General features: G+C 41.2%; 1 protein-coding gene across 1 annotated transcript; it reads right to left on the bottom strand.

Moving 5' to 3' along the window:
* Positions 1 to 390: 390 nt before the first annotated feature.
* On the bottom strand, positions 391 to 17,256 carry fah (fumarylacetoacetate hydrolase (fumarylacetoacetase)). Its single transcript, XM_070965940.1, has 14 exons — positions 17,099 to 17,256; positions 16,240 to 16,350; positions 15,903 to 16,024; positions 15,095 to 15,144; positions 14,049 to 14,139; positions 11,238 to 11,335; positions 10,397 to 10,449; positions 10,099 to 10,198; positions 6,247 to 6,377; positions 4,810 to 4,885; positions 4,189 to 4,235; positions 3,400 to 3,501; positions 2,771 to 2,888; positions 391 to 1,515 (listed from the first exon to the last, which is right to left on the bottom strand). The coding sequence occupies exons 1-14, from the start codon at positions 17,177 to 17,179 to the stop codon at positions 1,439 to 1,441; spliced, it is 1,257 nt and encodes a 418-aa protein (XP_070822041.1). The 5' UTR covers positions 17,180 to 17,256; the 3' UTR covers positions 391 to 1,438.
* Between the last annotated feature and the right edge of the window lie 5,142 nt (positions 17,257 to 22,398).

Below are 22,398 nucleotides of genomic sequence, written 5' to 3'. Positions count from 1 at the left end.
TGAAACCTCATTCAGAGGGAGATTTTGTGAAGGAGTGCCTTGTTGCTACTGCAGAGCTGCTACAACTGGACAATTGTGCCAAAGTGTCAGTTTGTCTGGAATAATTCATAGAAATGGAGGAAAACCTGATGTGGAAACTCAGTGATAGCAAATCAGGGATTTGACCTCTCAGAGCTGAACCTCAAGCTCCAGCAGCTTCTCAGCTCTCTGCTTTCAAATGTGAAATCATCTGAAGTGACATTAAAGCTGTGGTGAGAGCAGCTGGGAAGAGGAAACACTGAACATTGTCTGCTGTGACATCTGAATATGCTGCTGAGTGAGAAAACTCCTTCAGGCATTTGGTGAGAGTTTCAGGACATGGAAAGTAAACAAAAGGAACTGAACATATTTGCTGTGCTGTTTATTTGGGAACCAGCTGATGTGCCTGATGACAAACAACATGAAATCTTTGAGCTGCAAAGAAACGACAAGCTAAAAGCTAGACAACAACAAACCCCCCTCTGCTCCAGGTCTACAAACTGTATGTTCATCCTGAGGGTTTTCCCATTCTGAGCAGACGTGCACTGAAGTTTGCATTTCTGACTGGGACAACGTACTGCTGTGAGGAGTGACCAACCCAAAACTGGAAAACAAGCTGCGAGCATCATCATCATCATCATCATCATCATCATCATCATCATCATCATCATCATCATCATCATCATCATCAACATCACTACCATCTGACATCAGACACCAAAGAGAAGCAGCTCCAGCTGTCACAGAGGAGAGTGTGATATATGTGTTCAGTCATTTAGTACGTAAAGATAAGAACTGAAGTGGTCCTTGATAGGGAGAAGGTTCCCCACCTCTGGTTTATACTATGAACATTTGCACATTCTCTCAGAGATATTGTGCATATTCCATTTTCTTCATTTTAAGAACTGTTCAGTTTTTTCCACCGAAGAATATACTGTATCTATTTTACACATTTTATTGTAAATTTCTGTTTCATATTTCTGATTGTTTGAGGGTACTTGTGTTTGACTTAGCAGCTGTGATCACAGACCACAGACATCTGATGGGCTCAGTCGGCTGACAGGAAAATAAAAGACTCAAACACGATCACATTAAAAATGGATGATTTCATTAAAAATCCAACACACATAAAACATCAGTAATACTGATCCTGGTACAGCAGTAACACTGTGGTCGTGTGGGAGAATCCCTGTGCTGGATAAATTTTACAGAGGATTTCAACAACAAGGCCACTGAACTGAGAAACTCTCCAGACCTCTGCGACTACATCGACTGAATGTGAGAAAAGCTCAGCGGCCGTCTTCATTCATGACGACTGAGCGTCAAAGCAGGGTCAGATCGTGTGTCAGCTTGTGTCTTCCAGTTATTTATGCTCCACAAAAAGTTGCCCACATGAATAGTGTGTAACAGTCAGTGTGTTTCAGTGCTGCAGGGCAGGGAGGATGGTTCCTGTACAGGGTCCAAAGCCCACCCTGTATCCATCTCCTTGACAGTAACCTAGAAACAGGAAGAGACGGGATATTGCTTTAATTATAGGCATGTGATTATGGTCATGATTGTCAGTGTGATGGTAAGTAAGCACATCAGAAATCATAGATGTCATGCACTTTCCTTTTGCTGTCAAAAGCATGTGAGCGTTTTTAAACGGCACTAAACAGTAAAGTTTTTACCTTGTCAGTGCCATTAAAAAAACAAATTTGAATTTGTTGCTGTTTTTACTTTTAGTATATATGCATTTCATTTTACAAGTTCAGTTTAGTCATCATGAGGAGTACTGTACAGCCAACACTGTGGCTCCAGGGGGAGCTTTGAAAAGTCTGTGTGTGTGTGTGTGTGTGTGTGTGTGTGTGTGTGCGTGTGTGTGTGTGTGTGTGTGTGTGTGTGTGTGTGTGTGTGTGTGTGTGCATTGTAGGAGTCACTTTCTTTACAGGGAAGGGAAGTTCCCTGAACATAAATCAGAAAATTTAAGGATTTAAGGACTTCAGGTTCAGGTCAGGGTGAGGGTGAGTGTCCAGGAAGTCAATGTCTTGTCCTCTGAAGTGATGGAAACATGGCTGTGTGCGTGCATGTGTGTGTGTGCACGTGCCACCTGATGTGTAAACACTGTACAGCTCTCTCTTTGCTTTCATACGTGTGTCTTTGGGCTGCAGCCATTATGGAGTTTGTATTGTCTGTGTGTTTCCATGTTGTCTGCCTTGGTGAATCATTATGCTGCTGCAGAATCTAGAAGAAGTGGCTGCAGGGCAATTTAATTTATATAGATCAATGGCCCTCTTTATTTATTTATTTTGTTTTATTTGGTTGTCTGAATTTGTCTTCTTATCTGGTTAATTCTAAAAGGGCTCGACGGAGGAGGCGGCTGTGTGTTTCTAACTGATGAGCAGTTGTATGCACAGGCTGCAAAGTACCCTTCAATAGAAAAGGAATTTATTGTTTGCACATACAGGCTTGGTGATGCACTTCACATGTCATGGCGTGATGTAGTTCCACTAGTGTATACATCGACATCTTACTGCAGTTTCTCTAGTTTATTTGGTCTATCATCCTGTATATCATTGTATATCAGCATATACATAGAATTTCATTCCCATAGTGAAGGTTACACATCAATAATTGCAATAATTGTTAATAATGAAATCTATACTTGCTGCACAACCTGCTTAGTGATAGTCTGAAAGCCAGTTTGAGGTAAGACCCACTCTTTATGTTTGGAGTGAATTATGTGGCAGCTGTGCTGAATGTTCAGGCAAACCTGTGATGGTGACTTCATCTCCGTCCTTCAGGAAGGTTCTGCTTTCTCCGCCTCCCAGATCGATGCTCTTTGATCCCTTCCATGAAAGCTCCAGCATGGAGCCAAAACTCTCTGGCTCCTGGTGGGATACAGTATACATAGTTCATGTATTATACACAGATTCACTGCATGTGTTATTACAGCACAGCCAAGACAGAAAGGTAGACAAAGATACTCTTCATAATCCAACATGATACTGGTCAAATTGTTGCTGAGAAGTTAAAGCTTCAGTGTGAGAATGAGATTCATTTGATTACAGCATGACCTGAATATACATTATTTACATAAAGAAAAAGCCCCCCCCCCCCCCAAAAAAAAAAAAACAACCCAGAGAGACACAAAAAGACAGGTTGGTGTAAAACAGGAAACACCAAAAAGTTTTACCCACTGAGACTTGAATTCAATATTTTCAAGATCTGAATGAGAGTATAAAGGATATTCAGTTAAACACTGTAAGCATGAACTGTCGAATCTGACTAAACCACAGGTCCTGTACCATGTCTACAAAATATGCCCTCACGTACAAAGATAGAGAATTTAAAAAGCCCACATCTTAACAGCTCTTCAGCGAGTTCAGAGCATGCACTCACAGGTCCGCTGATGGTGCCAGAAGCCAGCAGGTCCCCTGGTCTCACATTGCAGCCGTTGACTGTGTGATGGGCGAGCTGCTGCTTCATGGTCCAGTACATGTGCTGGAAAAAGGAAGAAGGTGAGTAAAGAGAGACAGACTGAAAGACTTCATCCTGGTTCACCATCTTCATGAAGGAGGCAGAGGATCAGCACTGAGAGGGGACTGCACGAACAACATCTGGGTTAAAGCTGTACAAGGAAGTCTGTGTTGTTAATGCTGGTCACAGGTGGCCAAATTAGTGCTGCAACTTCAAAGTTAAAATATGAACAGATAGCTGAATTTAGCTGTTTACATCACTGTGATTGACATAAAAATGGAAGATCTCTGGGTGTGGACCATGAGGAACACCAGCTTGTGCTTTTGGGAAATCGTGGTCATTTTAATCATATTGTAGGCGGAACAATAAGTCAGATTCTTTGATAATGAGCATAATTGTTCGTGCCCTGGAGTAATTTTTCAGGAAGACAAACAACTCTATGCAGCTGTATATATGTGTTGTATTTTCAGTGGTGTCGATGTTAGCTTATTGAACCGTCTGCTTTGTTTCCTGCTACTAATTGTGTTTCCAGGCCGGACAGCCCAAACAAACATTCATTTTTAGTCAAAAATAGACACAACAATTGCACCACCTACAGAAACTTGAAGACCATTATCAGAAAATCCAAACGACTGACCTGTATTATACCAAAAGTCCGTACATGCAGTACAGAGTGTTAGAGTGGATCAGGCTCAGCACAAAGGTTCTTACCTTGAAGTTTGACTTGCAGATGGTTGCTGCCTCCATCATGCCCTGTCCTTGAAGAGCAACCAGCAAAAAGTCACTTACACTGAAACACAAGTTCACTCCATAACACACTACAGTCCTCCTGACACAAAGCAGTGGGTGTTAGCAAGAGTTGAATTAAGGCTTGGTACACCATGACATGCACAATACAATAAAAAATAACTAGATACATTCACACAAGTGCTCAACTTCAGTGAAATCTTGAGGTACTTGTAGTTTACTTGAATATTTCCATTTTCTGCTACTTCTATTCCAAGAGTTTACCCTCCTCCACATCCCTACTAATAGCACTGTACTGTAAGGACTGAATGTGTGAGTGGGAGGCACAGGATACCACGTGTTAGTCGAAAGTATAGATGGTAAAATATTAAGCAACATGAAGGAGAGAGAGATGGAGGAAATGAGAGAGAGAGAGAGAGAGAGAGAGAGAGAGAGAGAGAGAGAGAGAGAGAGAGAGAGAGAGAGAGAAACAATTTATTGTCTACAGTGTGTCTACAGTGTGTGTGTGTGGCTGTGCGAGTGTGTGTTGAACCAGAGAAGTACATAGTAACAGCTGATTGGGTGATAGTCACTTTGTGTACATACCTTTAAGTGACACAAACAGGTTAATGTTGAAAGTGTAAGCATCGTGGTGTTGGAGGTAGGGGAGGGGCTCTGGATCCTGCAGAAAGAGGAGGAAGAGGAGGAAGAGACATGAGCAGAAAAAATGGGGCCACAGGACAGACTAATATCAACACCAAGAGCAAATCGAGAGAGAAAAGCAGCTTTTGCAGTCTTAAACCCTGAATATGAGTGAGACAAAAAACTGCTTTTTGTATTTATATGTTTGTCTTACAGGTGACACCAAAGGAAAGACAGTGTTGTTCTGAATGAGAAGGGCTTTATGTACAGATGTGTGTACATGTGGACATGTGTGCGTCTCAGACTCCATGTAGTCAGACTTTCCTCAGGCTGAGCTGTGCTCTCTCATAAACACCCACCAGCTTCCACTGCACCATATCAGACCAAGCTGCATGGGTGGGGAGAAGAGTTACACTAACTACCGTTGTATATAAATATAAATATTTAAATAACTTTTTCACATCTAATTTTAACTTTGATTCAACATTTTGGTGTAACATGCAGCACCTCTTGTGTTTCTTTTTCTTTGTTTTACTTTTGCATCCATGCCTCACTTTTCATTTTCCTCTCTCAGTGCATTACATCCATAGCAAGCTCCAGTTGTGCATGCTGGTGTGAGGCCAGTACTTCAGACCACTGCAGTGACGTCTGTCTTTTTACAGCATGGTTATATGGACAAGCTGATCATCCTGTCAGCATATCATGCATCAATATGTTCAATTTCTGAAGCTTTTTCTCATGATGTAAATATCAGAGCCATACTGCTAACTGTGTCTGTGTCACACGACTGACAAGACGAACACCTTCTCAGGCAACAGTGAACACAGCTCTCCTTCAGACAATTCCTGATTAAATGCCAACTCATTTATTTCTTAATTAGTCTGAATGACTCATTTGATTCAGGAGAAATTCTCTTGAAAGACTTGAGGTTTTACTCTGCCGCATAAGAAATGTTTTGAAGGTTTTGTCACTGCCGTACCCGTATGATCGGAAACATCACTTCCAGCTGTTAACAGTCACAGTGCTTTTATTTGTGCATGGTCAATCATTAAGTTAATTACATGCCAGCATGTTTTGACTCAGTGGGTACTTTGTCAGGAAGAGTCACTGGGGATTATGGACATCTTCAAAACTGCTGTAAGGTTTCTTAAACAATTAGCTTTTATTTATGACAAACCTAATGACTTGGGTCAATGACTGGTGTGTAATATCCAATGTAAAGGTCACAAATATAAAAGTCTGTCAGCCTGTTCCGAAAACACAAATAAAGTGAGGCCTTTGTGTGGGCAGTTACTCAAAGTGGTTCCACATCATGGTCCGGTGACTCAGTACAGAATTGGAATTTGAGGTCACTGCTGGATGCTTCTGTTTACTGCTGTAAGTTGTGACCCTTGTACCAACCTGGATGGGGTTGGGCCCTGCGAAGGGTAACAGTGCCTCCATGGGGACGACCCAAGGTGATATGGTTGTCCCGAAGTTCTTGCCCAGGAAAGGACCCAGAGGAACATACTCCCACCCCTGGATGTCTCTGGCTGCGAATGAACACACGTGTTACTACATAAATGGGCAGGTTACGGCTCTGTGGTGGTAAATAACAACTGTCAGACAATAAAAGGGAGTCCAAAAGTTTGATATTCCAGAAACACAATTAGAATGTGAAATACCCGGAGAGCCGGCATTCTGGGGATTGAACCTTTCGGTGAAGCAATGTAAACAAGAAATGACATGATAATGTGTAAACTTTCTGACTCTTTAACCTTGTAGATACAAAGGATTACATGGTGCTCGAAGAACAGGGAAATCTATTCAATTAAAATCTGTCACTGTGTGACACCTCCGTAAGACTTTTAGCTCTTTCATGGGCACTAATCTAAACCCTTTGCTATAGGAAACCAACCTTTGCTCATTCTTACACAGTGGTGGAAGAAGTACAGTATGCAGAGGCTTTGAATAAAAGTAATACTACAATAAAACTGCTCTCTTTCAAGTAGAAGCCCTGCATCAAATATTGTATTTAAATATAAGTAAATGAGTATTTTCAGCTATATTTAGAGATTAATGAGCAAGTAATTACTTCATCTCAGCCTAAACCACTTATTTGAACACAAATGAACACAACCAATAGAGTATCTCATCATCTTCTACTTTGCACACACAAACACAGCAAGTTTGTTATATTTAGCTTTATTTTTGCTTTTAAATGTAATGGTTTAGATAACATGATAAACTGTAAACTATACCCCCCTCCATCCTCTCCACTGTGAAGCTAATGGAGCAACAGTGAGATAATCTACCACTGTGAGAGCTTTAAAGACAGTCTGCTCTCAGTATCTTCATCTCCTCTCACACGGATGCGGTTCATTGGCCGAGCCTTCCCTTGCCCACAGTGAGCCTTTAAGAAATTACTTTTCAATTAAACCACAGCACCACTGAGAACAGAGGGGAAGACCGAGAATGCATTTAGCTAGTAGCTGGTAGAAATTTTGGATGGCAAATATTCATAGAAAGCCTGCAGTGAACTCTGCACAGACTCATCTCCTGAGGGCTTCAGCGAGTGCAAAATGAAAGCAGTGTCAGTCTGCTTTCAAGCTGCACATTCAGCAGAAACGTCACAGACTGAAAAATCTCTCACGCTGTGGTGTGATGAGAAAAAAAAAAAAAAAAAAGCATCTACTGCACAGAAGCATCCATGCACATCCATGATGTCCTGTCCTTGAAATATTCAGTCTGGAGAAAGGGTTGCATAGGGTGCAGGAGAACATTTCAAATGCACAAACTAAACTCAGTGCTCTCCTCTGTGATCAGTAGCTTACAGTGGCTGATAAGCTAATGTTAGCAAACTGAACATACTGCTGCGTAACTTACATTAAGGACTTTATGCCTCTTCTATTCTCATTACATACTTTAGTATTTATGGTTATACTGTAATTACCACTTCAACCACATAGTTTTCCCCGGAACATTAATTTTTTCATTCTCTTTATGATATTCTGATCTAATTGTTATTATGTGACTCTGTATGTGCACTGGTAGAGTGCCATCTCAGTACAGCTGTGAAGTAATAGATGCAATTGTCTGATGCTTTAGGTCTAATGAAACTGTAAAGGTTCAAGAGCTATCGACTGTTTCGTTTTATTGCTTATGAACTGAAGTTGTCACTTGTAAGAGGAAGAGTATGTTATTTGTGGCATCTGGATTTACTCATAAACAAATGAACAAAGAACTCATGTACAGTACATGTGAGTGCACTTGCTGTACTCCATATATTATACTGTTTTTAGTGTACAGTATATGCAGAGCTGAAAGTTTAGACTCAATGCTTTTCAGAATGCCGCTGTTACATTCCCTCTCACTTCACTCTGTTGTGGGCCATAAAACAGCTGCTGCTGTGCTGTCTCCACGCAGGGCTAATGTGGTCTCTGCCCTAGGACTAATAAAATAGAATAAAAACTGGTTGTGTTGAAATGCCACTCGCTGTATGCTCTAAATGACCTCCTCAATCACAGCCAGTCAGGCTGTGGCAGGACAGAGTTTCAGCCAGTGTGCTTCAGTAGATTACGGAGTGCTGCCATATTGAACGAAGCAACAGGAAGGCTGGGCTGACATGGAACAGGGACGGTGGAAACGATGGAAGTAAATGAATCACATTTAGAAATGAACAAATACATTTTCACCAGATATAGAATAAGATTACTTTATTCTGAATTATTCACATTGCTTCAGATAATGTAATACTGATCCGACAGTATATTATCTGACTTTTGGTTTAGTTTTATAAATACGGACCCTAGGCTAAGTGGATACTCATTATTTTGGTCTTATTTGGTCCAGTAATTTGGATTATTTAATTTTATGTTCCATGCTTTGTGTCTGTCCCTTAATTTGTTGGCTTGTGTTGGAAATAAATATTTTCAGGCACTCTGAGCAGATCTTAAAGGAACATTTTGCTTCTAGAAAAGTTTTCACACTAGTAATTTTATTTCAACCTCAGCAAAACTTCATCTTAACTAGTCAGTCCTCCAGCTGCTTCAGATTTGACTGCTCTCTCACTGTGTATTAGTTTTGACTCATCACTGCTCTCAGAAATACAATAACACAGCTCCATCATCAAATCAGTCCACATTCCTCACAGCCTGCTGATGAATTTTACTGAGAATGTCCAAGTTAAAATGAGAAATTGGCCCAGAGAATGTTTAAGGATGACTATTGTAATAATGTATCACCAGATTTATTAACTCACCACAGACATTTCTGACAGTTCTCAACCATCATGTCCTCCATTATGGGTCCTAAGGCTGCATTTAATTAAATAGGGATCTATGAGCTGTACTGAGTGTCTATTTAAGGGCCTTTACATTGAAATGTATAGGAACTTCTGATATATGCAGAAAAGTGTATGCAATGCATATTACTCAAGAACTGGAAGAATAGGGAGAGCTGCTTATAAGGACTAAACTCTGCTTTAAATGAGCTCTGAGTCTCCTCACGTTTAATAATGTTTTCATACCATTTGTACCTACTGTATTGCTTAATGTCACAGACACCTTACATCAACACAGTGCTTGGACAGGGACACATAAGGTGATCGGCTGAGCCTAAAACAACATAAATTAAGATAATAAGATGATAATATATTTCATATTTTGTTGTAAGGCTGGTTTTGATTTACCTCTGCTGGCAGAAATGGAGGAAACTGTTGGGCAGGCTACAGTGTAAGTTGAGGCAGGAGTAAAACAGGGATATTAGAGAGAATGCCAGTCAGAGAGGAATGGATGCATGCATGTTCTCTTCAGAGATTTCCAGCCAAATCAATAATACATATTCCCACTCATGTTTTGATGAGGACTGACTCTGCCATTTAATCTAAAACCATTTCCATCTGACTAAATCTGAAGTGACGGCATCAACATGTATAATGCAGAGCTAAATTAAGGAACAAGTGTGCTTCTAAGGGAAACGTCACTGCTAATTAATGCTGTTGATTTGGCAGCATACCTTCAGCTTCATCACAGAACCAGTTCAACCATCAGAGCAGTCACACAAAATGTACTGATATGAATATCAGTTCTGCATGTTACAATACATTCCTGCTTTCCAGGGCAGTTGGGTTAGTATCATTATATTTTACATGACTAGAAAAGCATATCACATAATCCCAGGTTCACCAGAAAGTGAGAGGGAAACCCAAAAACCATCCATAAGCACGTACAACAAGGAAGACTTTGATGTCATGTGTTGTGCAGAGGCTCTTACCACTCCAGTCATTCATGAGTACCATGCCAAAGATGTGCTCATGGGCTTTCTTGATAGGGATGGACTCCCCAAGTTGAGTCCCTTCCCCAACAAAGAAGGCCTAATCAAAGTAAAGAAGAAACAGCAATGAAATTCTAAGGCAATTGTGCAATACTGAATGTCACACAGACTAACAAAGGGCAGCAGAGAGGGGCAACCTTTCTCTGAGGGAACTCAGATGTTGAAATGAAGTTATATCAATATCTGTTCAAACATTACAAACATACAGGTGATAAGATTAAGTAAAGGCTATAATCACCATCTCCAGCTCAATGTCCAGCTGCTTAGATGGGCCAAACACTGGGGGTTTCGCTAAGAGAAAAGAAAAGGCAAATATGGTTATCACCAGCTATAAGAGGTTCAACTCTCTGTACTCACTATTCACTTTGTGGAATAAAGTCTGTTCAAATAATGACATTGTGCAGATTGACTTCACTTTTTGGAAAAAAAAAAAAAAAAAAAAAAAAGTGGTTCACACAAGATTAATGATTATATTTAGGGGCTAAAGATGATAGATCTGATTTTTTTGGCCACTTCAGGGTAGCCAGTAAATGAAACAGTGATGCACAGAGTTAACCAGGGCCAGACAAAGCAACTTGAGAGCCCTGCTGTAACCTGACTCCAGTTTGCTTTGTAGTAACATGAGCAAATTAAGTTGGGAGTATAAAGCACATATGCACAAAACCAAAAGAATGAAGGTCTTCAAATTTACCTTTAACACAGGAAACCACTTAAAAACTTCTGTATGTTTATGTTAGCATTTTAGCAAACAACACATCAGTGTCAACATAATGAATGAATGAGTCCGATGTTCATTTTGCTTTTAGCTCTTGTGGCTCTTAGGCTGCTAAATGCTTGTTCACTTGCCAGTTGCTTTTAGCTCTTGTGGCTCTTAGGCTGCTAAATGCTTGTTCACTTGCCAGTTGATTAGATTTTCTGTCTATGGTTTGGTCCTGGACAGGTCGGGTACAATGGGTTTAGCTAACAAAAATGATAATGAAAACATACTGCAGCTTTAAGTGGCAAAGCTTTTAATTGAGTGACAAGAAATAAATCATATGAATAATAGAGCCCAAGGATGGTGAACTTAACAATCTTACTCTGGTCGGGTCTCATCTGGCCTGAGGGACGGCGAAGGGGGGTCCCAGAAACAACCACTGATGATGCTCTGCCATGGTATCCCACTGGAAGTCTCAACCTACATAACACAAAAGGCAAGTTAGCACAACAGTGACCACAGGAAAACAAAGTTTAGTTTTGGGACACTGGATCTGGATCACTGTCAGTTTACAAACTGTGCATTCTGATTCACTGGACATTGATGATATTTTTATTGTAGCAAGATTGAGTATGGTGATATGGTGGGGAGTGAATAAAGTGCAGTGACCTTGAGACGATTTCTGCCACAACATCTTCCGACGACTAAGCCAGACCAAACACCACTGCAAATGCTGTTACCACCCCAAGAAGAGAGGGAAGGAGCTATGATAAGAGTGAAGCTAACCCAGCTTTGACCTAAGGCTGTTCCACTACCCAGCCTACTTCCAAACCAGAATGGACTAAATAAGGCTCAGGCTGTGCGCACATTGTTACAGAGGCCTGGCTTCACCATAACATCCTGCATCAAGCTGTTGTACATGAAAGGAGGATTGTGTGTTGTACCAACATAATGCAAAGCTCCAGTAAGACGAGGCGTGGTGCACTCTGTGTTTATGTTGATAATGCTTGCTGCTCAAACGTTGTCTCCAGCGCTTTTCTCCTCCTCTCAGCACAGAGACTGGTCCACAGTTTGCATGGCTTTATTCAGAGGAGGTGTGCATACATGTCGAACATCATCAACCAACCTCTATGCATTTTGCCTCTTTTACAAAAGCTGATGGACTGTTGGAGAATGCCTAACCCAGTAGGACTGCAGAGTGCCTTACCAACAATAAACCCTGGATTATACCTCACATTAAGGCTCTCCAGAGGGAGCTGAGAGGGAGAGGGAAAAGGTAGCTGTAGGAGGAAGATGGACAATAAATGAAGCAGAATACCATCAGTGGAGTTTGGCACAGAGGAACCCAACTTCCAGTCTGTGAAGGACCAAAAGTGGGTGACCTGATTAACTGAAGATTTCCCCCTTGCATGTTGTAGACGATCCAGACCATCACAGGCTTCAAAGGCATATGTGGGGCCATTGTGCCTGAGCTTAACACATTTTACGCTCAGTTCAATCTCTTCATAAGAGTCAGCTGTGAGGTCCTCAAAAGGACCGCCCCCTGAATGTGAGTGAATGTGAGCAAAGTTGCTGGACCTGATAACATCACTGCTTAAGTATTACACACATGTGCCAACCAGCTGGTCAATGTCATTGCTGACATCATTATCATAGGAGACACAGTCACAAACAAAATCCCAGCTAACCTGGACTGTCATCAGTTTGCATTCAGAACCAACAAATCCACAAAAGATACCATCTCCACTGCTCTCAACTCAGTCTTCACACACCTTAACCATCATATCGTGAAAAATTTAACAATCTTGCAAGCTGGTGCACAGAGATCAACCTGTTGCTGCATCAAGCTAAACCACTGATCACTGATTGTAAATGAAAGGAGACAAAGACACACACCCCTGTCTACATCAGTGGAGCTGAGGTGGAGCAAGCAAACAGTTTTTGATTCATGTGAATCAGCGTCACAGAGAATCTATCACGGTCATCACACATCTTCACCGAGGTAAAGAAAGCTCAGAAGCCAAGTTTTTGTCAACTTTTATAATGGAGCAATAAAAACCATCCGGGCTGGAAACGTTTCAAATTGGCTTGGGATGTGTATGGCCCAGGACAGGAGGCTCAGGAGAGGGAGATTAAAACCACCCGGAACATCATTGGCAGCCATCGACTGAGCATCAGTCATAACGAAAAGTGAGGTACTTGCTCAGAGTCCACTGGACAAAGGACAGCATGAAGCTGACCCCAGCCACAGCCTGTTCACCCTGCTGCTGTTTGGCAAGCGATACAGAAGTATCTGCTGTACCTCCACACTACCACCCCAGTTTCTTTCTTTAGGCTGTGAAACTCATCATCCATACTCAACTATACATAAATATTAATATCATGGATCATGACGCATGCTGTACATTTTGTACTTTCTGGATGTACGTATAGAGCATGTATAGGTACAAGCTATGCATATAAAACTATATCTATACAATTACTGTAACTGTATGTATACAACCCTGGTTGCGAAAACATTGGGATGCTGTGTAAAATTTGCTCTTGGATACAACCTTTATTTCATTTTGGGTTTGGGTTGGTTTCCCATGGAACTATTTCAGATTGGGTCCTAATTTTGGGGAAAAAAAAACAAAAAAAAAACCCAAACTTTAAGTGAGAACACTGTGATCCAATATATATTGGTCTCCTTATCTATAATGTACAGACATGCGGTTCATCGTCATCAAAGATTTATTGCTAAAAACTGGCCTGATCCCTGAAATTTGACATCAGGAGAAACTGTGACGGGTGGGCAGAGCGGCCTGCCAATCACCTGCTTAACCAGAGAGCAGCGTGTCAGACTCAGTGGGAGACAGAGTTGCCCCAGGCCACCTTAGCATTCCTCCCACGAGGGCCTGCGAATAAATGAAGGCTGTCTGTGCAATGTGACTGAGGCGTGCTGCAGGGATGCTCCCAGAGCCCTGCTGCAGTGTTTAAATGCACACTGACGCTCTGAGGCACAAATCAATTAGAGAAACCTTGTAATGTCCCTCCACATATCACTGTTTGCAGAGAGCCTTGAACAATTTGTTTTAAGCTGTCTCTCAGTATCTGACCCAACACAGGGAACGTATCAAGGCTTCTTCGTAAGTCTTTTGTTCATTCTATCAAGAGCCATTAGTGTCCACTGCTGGTTTGATTGATAGTGTACCAGTTTGGCATCAGGGCATTCTCCTTCCCCCGGAACATAATGCCAACGTTGGTGGCGTGATCTCTGGAGGAGTAGAAGTCAGTGTAATCACCTGTGAAAAACAGAGAGGAGTGTTTATAAGAAGAACAGGCTGAAAAATCACATCACATCTACTGCCTGTACCCTTCTTTTATTAGTGAGGTGTACTGGCACAACCTGACTGAACAAGCCAAGTCTTCAGTAATGCAACTGCAATATGTTGTTAAACAGTGCCCCCTAGTGCAGCCTGGCTTAAAATCCACTTAACTATGTGTGCAATATTCCATAAATTTCTATCTACTAAACAAATAAACAAATTAGCATAAAACTAATTGTGCCAGTTGGTTTCATTGATATTGACCTGGTAATGATGGATAAGTTACATCACATGACCCCTTTCTGCATACTTTAGTGTACTTCTGTCTGTGTCTGTTTTTCCTACTACAGAGTACAATGATATTTTAGAAATTAACATTCTTCCAACTTTCGGTCGACAGTTTGTGTTTGGCTCTTAACTGTTTCAACATGGCAGTGCTCCCATGCACAAAGCCAGCTCCATAAAGGAGCGATTTTCCCTGTTTGGTGTGCAGGCAAAATTCAGTTCAATTCCATTTTTTTCTGTGAGCACATCATAACAATTTAAAGCCAACTATGTAAATATATTTTTATTTCTGCACTGTTTAGAATGATTCCAGAGAGTTAAATCATAATGCAAAACTCTCAGCTGACAGGTAGAATGTCCTAGTAGAAATGACACTGTTGGCAGCTGTGATGTTAACACAGAGTGACATGGAATACAGCTGCATTAAACAGACTTTGGATGTCAAAGGGGGAGACAGGTCTTGAAATGAAAAAACACATTAACTCAAACAAATGCATTATTCAGGAAGAGTGATGGGACATCCCCTTTGGAAATGATGTCAAGGGGAAGGTCACACCCCTGGGTGTATGCAAGCCTGTGGTCTACAGAGGGAATGGCCTTTGATGAAACAAACAGCTGTGAGAACAGGAGTCTTTGAGAGGCTCACCGATGTCTGCAGGAAGGTGCATAGTGGCTGCACTCTGATGGACAAATGCTCTGCAGAGACAAGGACAAAAAGACAAAAACCTCTGATGAATAAGCTGTCTCAAGAGGAAATCAGCCTGCAAATAGTTAAAGATAGAAGTGTTTGGAGAATGAAAATATAAGACTAGGTTTCCGCTCTACAAGAAATGATTATCCAGAACATATCCAGGACATTTTGTGTGGTTCAGAGGGCATTACACAGTACAAAGCTTCCTTTAAAATTCAGTGCCAGGAAATGCATAGCAACAGAGACAATATTATACATCAGCTAAAATCACCATGTTTTCCACAGTAATTATGTCATGAAAGAAATGTTCCTTTGCACAACCAAATCTCCACTTCATGTTTAACTCAGGGCTTCTAATGACCACAGAGATTGTATTTGACCATAATGACTTTACTATTGCACGCAGCATCTTTATTTGAGCAAATCCTCTGCAGACCCCATTTCAGCCTGATAGGCCAAGGCATTCCTTTTTCATAGTAAGAGCCTTTACTTCTCCATGCTTTCATTTCCACCAGTTTGTTGATCATAAAGGGACACGAATCTCAAATTTTCTTTCAGTTCCGTTAATTTCCTACAGACTGGACAGCATGACCACATCAGTGAGGTCACACAAGGTGGTTTGTCTTGAACAGCTGATGAAAATACCTGCTGTGACCTCACAGTTTGTGCTGTGACCAGAACATAACCACATAAAGCTGCCTGACGAAGTCTATGTCAGCCTGTGTACTACACATTTGCATCTACAGACTCCATGCAGACTAACCTGCTCCGAAGGCTGACATCATCTCTCAGTGTGCTCTCATTGGCTGACAGCAACACCTGCAAGGTCCTCCTGGCCTCTCTCCAAGCATCATAACCAAGAGCCATGAAAGCATTCAGTGTAGGCTTGTAAGGAAACACAGATGATAACATGGCTGAATGGTAAAAGTATAGAGGTTACTGTTGCTTTGAGACACATGTAAAAATGTATCCATTACTTTGGTAAAAACAATAGAACCTACAGAGAACATTTATCGCTGTCCATTTTCACCATGAACATATCAAACCCTGGATGTGGTGTCTGAACATGACAATCCATTACTAATAGTTATTGAACTTACCTGGTCAAAGACATCCTGATGTCTGGAAATCACAGGCCCTCGAAACAAAGACTTTATCACACTGAGGTCCAGTATCTGGTCCCCAATGGCAACACCAATGCGATGTTTGGCCTGGGGAAATAAAAGACACTCTGATGCAACTACAGATGATTCAAAGTACACTTTCACCTACTCTTTCAAGTCTTCAGTATGTCAACCAGCAAGCCACAAGCGAGCGAATACTTGACATTTTTGATTTTGCAATTTTCTCCCGTGATTAATTTTCATGTTGTTGAATGCTATTAATGATGTTTGATTGGGTGTAAGATTTGTGGTGGCTTTAGTATTTGGCTGTTTCATGATGAGAGTTGAAAGGGCCAGAATCCACTCATAACTGCCACACACACTTCAACACACGATACCCCAATCTGTACACTTCAGCAAACTATGATTGTGACTATGAACAGAAAGTTCGCTATAGAGGCCTCATGGACAAGATAAGATAAGATAAGATAAGATAAGATAAGATAAGATAAGATAAGATAAGATAAGATAAGATAATCATTTATTAATCCCACAAGGGAGTTTGCAGTGTTAAAGTAGCATAGAGGATAGTGAAATAGCAAGAAGCATGAGGAAAAAGGCAAGTAAAAATATAAGAGTAAATTAGGGAAAATAGACATTTTTGAATTGAATATTTTAACACTGCACAATGTATCAAAGACCAAACCCATGGACTGAATCTATGCAATGGTTTTATTTTTGAAATTTTGAGCAGAAATCGTCAATCTGTCTGATTTGACAACACTCCACTGCATGTGCCAATGAGACGTGATCTCTTCAAATCGAAATCAAATAGAAATAAGCAAATTACACTTACATTATCAGGTGTGGAAAATATTCCATAAGGGAGGTTGTGGAAGGAGAAATCAGATGTTGCATCTACTTTTATGAAGGACATCTTCTCTTTGGCAGACGTATTCTGCTCAACCCTACCAAGTTACTGAATGACTGAACAGCAGCAGCAGCAAATGCTTCCAGATGTTTGACTTTGGACAGCCCCCCCTCCCACTGCACAGCCAATGGCATGCTGCCTCTAACATCCACCCTAAACCAGCCCACTAAAAGTAAATGCAAACCAGCCTGGTAAATGACTAAGCAAAAATGTAGTACTGCTCAGCCTCATATGTTGTTGAGAGAACTTGCTGTTACATTCTGAAAAGCTTTAATGTAACAGCAGTGTTTAATGTTTGGTTTAATATGAAAATAATCAAAGAAATATATATTTGAGAGCAGAGAGATACGCACACATTCATAGATGAATGTGCAAAATAACTACCCGTGGCCATGCTTTAGAATCAATGTCATGTCTCCATGCAGTTGGGGAGTTCTGTGCCTTGCCCAGGAGAAGTGAACTGGCACCTCTCCAGTCACCATCCTACACTCCAAAATGCAGTCATGCTGGACTTGCACCAGCCACCATCCATTTTCCAGGACAGTACCCCACAGTCTGAGCTACTAAGGCGTTCCTTTTCACTGTAATCTGTTCAGTGCAGTTCCATGAGGCATAGCTTAAGCCAGGAACCTTCAGCTGCTGAGGGGCTGGAGGGCAGGGGAGTGTTGATTACAGGACACCTCACATCAACCTGTGAGCCTCTGCTGCTCCCAAACACTCAGTGTGTTAACATGCTTTTAAGTAACCTGGCTGTAGTCAGCTTACTCCAGTAAGCTATTTCCTTACTCGTCATGTAAATGACAAACCTGGTGTCCTTAATCAGGGGAAAGGATGAGGGAAACCTATTTTATCCAGATCCATTTCCCTAGAAATAGTCGATTTCTTCGTCATGTGGATGGGTGAAATCAGGCTGGGGTAGGGGAGAAATCTGATTACTGACTTGTTGCACGTATACCTGGATGTCCAGTAATCAGGTTACAGCAGTGCATGTGCTGCATCTCATGTCTTCTTGTTTGGTCATCAGTCATAAGTCTGTGGCATACCTCACTTCTGCCTCTCAGTGACAGAAGGTCCTTATTTGGATTCAGAGGACACAAGAGTCACATCAGCTATGGGTTTATTGATTTTCATACGGCTGCTGATGACAGTACTTCCAAGAGGTTTGTGTTGTTGTTCCCCATAGTGGCAGCCTCCATCATCCAGCACTGAGCAGCTGTCTGCAACACAGCACAGCATTTAAAAGATGTGTTTTCACCAGTGGAGTCTCATTGACTGCATTCGAATGCATCATTCTGGCACACTACATTTCCACAGAGACTTCTAAAAGGACAAATAAAGACAGATTTTTTAAATGGGGCTGATGGGTTTGTTTTCATATATTCAAGCACAAGTAATGAAATGAACACCTTAATGTTGAGCCAATCTCATAGCACAATTTTTCATTGTCTTAATGAGTCCGATGAAAGACAAAGACAATAAAAACAATTGAACATGAAGCCAAGTTTATAAGCCATTTATAATCCACATTGATCTTGTTCCTCTGTGTGACCTTTCTGTGACCTCATTTTAGTAATATATGCAATTACGCAGGACATCTTGATTGTTATTAATATCAATGATCGCCAAGACTACAAACTGAGAAAGATGTGATTAACTGCAGGTTAAGTGCTGGATTATCCATCCATCCATCCATCCATCCATCCATCCATCCATCCATCCATCCATCCATCCATCCATCCATTTCCTATACCGCCTATCCCTCTCGGGGTTGCGGGGGGGCTGGAGCCTATCCTAGCTGTCAATGGCACGAGAGGCGGGGTACACCCTGAACCGGTCGCCAGTCAATCGCAGGGCACAAACAAACAAACATTCACACTCACACCTAGGGGCAATTTTAGAGTCACTAATCGACCTAATGAGCATGTTTTTGGTCTGTGGGAGGAAGCCGGAGTGCCCGGAGAGAACGCATGCATGCATGCATGCATGCACGCGGCACGGGAAGAACATGCAAACTTCACACAGAAAGGCCCCGCCTGACCTGGGGATCGAACCGCCAACCTTCTTGCTGTGAGGCACCCGCACTACCTGCCGTGCCACCGTGCCGCGTGAATGAACATGACAGAAGAGAAACAAAGAGATTTATCAATAAATGCCTGTTTGCGGCTAACTGGACTTCACTCTGCCTGTGTCCTGCTTCCAACTCCTCAATCATCTGACCGTGGTTTGTCTAATCCCGTTTCAACAAAGCTTTCTGGTCACAAACTCACCATCATGATACATTTAATAGTACTCTATTGTATCTTTGTTTAAGTTATTCAATCAGAATGATGTTTTAGTCATTTCAGGGATGCTTCTCTTCCTCCACTGCTATCCCTCTTAATGAGCAAAAACCAGCTCTAAACATGATAGAAGTTGATCTCTTGACTGCAGCCTTTGACCAGAGGGTGTCTCTAGACTCTGGACTCTGCTTTGCAGCACACCACATGATTCATGGCCTAAAAGTGATGTGCCTCCACACAGAGGAGCTGATTGTGTCCACAGATGTGTTATAAAAACATGTTTTTTATGAAGGCAAATAAATGCAGCTTGTTGAAAATGCATTAATGAACATCTCAACGTGCTCAAGGCTCATAATTAAATGTTGTGGTCAGTTTCCCACCAAATCAAATCAAATCAAATCAAATCAAATCAAATCAAATCAAATCAAATCAAATCAAACTTTATTTATATGGCACTTTTCATACTTAAAAGCAACACAAAGTGCCTCACAGAGGCTAAAAAAAGTTAAAAAAAAAGAGAAGAAAAGAAAAAAGAAAAGAAAAGAAAAGAAAAGAAAAGAAAAGAAAAGATCTCACTGAAATGTTTTTTTTCTTCTGCTCTGTTTTATTGTGTTTGAAATTGTTTATCTGTTCAAGTGTTTCAAACTTTTTTTTTTAATGAAATGTTATGTTCAGCACATTGAGCTGCATCTCACGTATGAAGTGTTGAATATAACGAAAGTTTCGTGTGAACATTTGCCCCTGCTGCTCAGAGTGGACAACTTTTAAAGTGCACTTGGACTGAAATCAAGAGCTTTCCGTTGGAGAGAGAAGGACATGGGGGCATTCATAATGGTCACCGCATTTACAAATGACCTCAGGTTGTCAGGTGAGGCTTTAGAATGGACTCAGAGAATCAGAATCAGAATACAAGACAGAACACGTGACATCATAATATCCATTCTAAACCAAGTGTATATACAGAGAGAGTCGCTTCATTTCACCTGAAGATTTCACCGTTTTCACATCGACAACACAGAAATCATTGTATGAAGACAAGTTCAGAGAACCAAACCGAGCGATCCTTGAGCATCAAACCTTTTCAGTAAGTACTTCAACAGCACTGACTGTCACACTTTCACACGCAGGAACAGATCCAGTTAAATCTCTAACAGTGCTTTAGATTTTAGAAATTAATTATTCCTTTTTCATGTTAAATCTTAATCTGCCAAGTAACTTGAAACTACAGCTGTTACATAAATGTAGTGTAGAAAGTAGAATTTATGCCTCTGAAATGTGGTGGAATGAAAATATAAAGAAGCAGAAAATGAAGCAGCTACTCAAAAATGTACTGACTGTAAAAACATCGCTGATTCAGATCTTCTACTGAAGTAAAATTGCTACTACCATAATGTGAAAATACTTCATTATAAGAGTAAATGTTCTAGCTGCCTCAAATCTTACTGAGCTAAAAATAGAGAAATGTGAAATTGATGTTAAAATTAAAAGTTCTCATCATGCAGACTCACATTATGACATAATTATAATTTTGGAGTATTATTATTGATGCACGAATGTGGAAGCAGCATTTTAATGTTGGAGCTGGTCCACTTGAAGCTAACTGTAACAACTTTATATGTTACTGAGGAGTTAAATTCATGTAAAATCCATATCTGTAAATTATATCTGCTGCATAAATGTTTTGAACAAAATAATTAGAAAATGCTCTATACTATATGATGTTACTCCCCATAACAGTGTCAAGAGTCTAAAAAGCAGCTTTCTATCAGTATGTGTGACAGCAGTCCAGTAACCACACAGCCGGACAGTTTCTTCTGGAATAGATCAGGGACAGCAAACAGCGGGACAATCGTCTCTGCTCCTGAAATGGATGTCAGAGCAGAGGTCGACCGTGCTGTCGACGAGATGGAGCGGGGGGAGGTGGTTTCCACCCTCGAGGCGGCCATCTATGACCTGTTGGCCAACCCTCCACCTACTCCATCGACACCTCCTCCTCCTGTTCCCGTTGGGCTGGAGCTCAACATGTCTCCTTAACCAGTAGAGGATCAGGGTCGAGGATATGGTGGGTGTTTCCCCCCAGGAGCAGTTCCTCAGGTGGTTGAGCAGCAAAATTCATTCATGGAAGCTCCCACCATGAACTATGGACCACCACTGTTCTCAAACATCATGCAGCCAGGTCACCTGTTATCAGGCTCATAGGCAGGGACAGGTAAGATAGTGCTACTGACTCATTAGGGGTAGATCAATACCTGTATTGATACACATACAGATACAGATGAAGACCCAAAACACGTTTGAATCTAAAACCTACAGTTCACAGGTGGATGTTATTTCACCTTAAAGGTCAGCTCACTCATTCACAGTTGGAGCTCAGTTTTAATCAAGTCAGGACTCATTCAATGCTGTATGAATGCTTTAATAACTGGTTTAGCTTTTGGCTAAATTTGGTCACATGACCTTCACGTGAAAACACACTCCTGACCTCTGTGACCCTCAGCAGAGACATTCAGACATATTATGGTTGTATACCCGAGTGTGGCAGATAACACAAACACTTCTTTGTATAATGCAGTTGAATCAGTTGAATCAACCGTTCTCTGAGGAGGCAACTTAGATTGTTTCAAGTATTTGGGGATTTGCTTTCACTAGAAGCTCAGAAGGAAAACAAAAACTTAAAGAATAGTAGGAAAATGACTGATTATCATCAGATGTTTGAGGGGCAGAGTGGGGAGCAAATACTGCAGGTCTGCTTGAAAACTATTTATATTGGTCTATTCAGGTCAGGTCTAGATTATGGATGGATAATCTATGAATCCGTGTCAAAGACATAATTAAAAACTGGACACAATCCAATCTGTGTCTGAGTCCAGAACAGTAACCGTTGTGAGCCACACTCCAGAAGGTGGCGGTAAAGAGCTAAAAGCTGTTTGCAAGCCGCCATTAACC

This window comes from Chaetodon trifascialis, chromosome 1 (assembly GCF_039877785.1).
Source record: "Chaetodon trifascialis isolate fChaTrf1 chromosome 1, fChaTrf1.hap1, whole genome shotgun sequence".
NCBI lineage: Eukaryota > Metazoa > Chordata > Actinopteri > Chaetodontiformes > Chaetodontidae > Chaetodon > Chaetodon trifascialis.
Note: the sequence above shows the minus strand (reverse complement) of the source record. Positions and strands in the feature narration are given on the sequence as shown.

Excerpts from the sequence above, each read along its gene's own strand:
- fah (XM_070965940.1), bottom strand. The coding sequence starts at position 17,179 with ATGTCCTTCATAAAAGTAGATGCAACATCTGATTTCTCCTTCCACAAC. Across the intron at positions 10,450-11,237 it reads CCAGATGAGACCCGACCAGA|CGAAACCCCCAGTGTTTGGC; the intron begins GTAAGATTGTTA and ends CTTTTCTCTTAG. Across the intron at positions 4,886-6,246 it reads CAGGGCCCAACCCCATCCAG|GATCCAGAGCCCCTCCCCTA; the intron begins GTTGGTACAAGG and ends CTCTTTCTGCAG.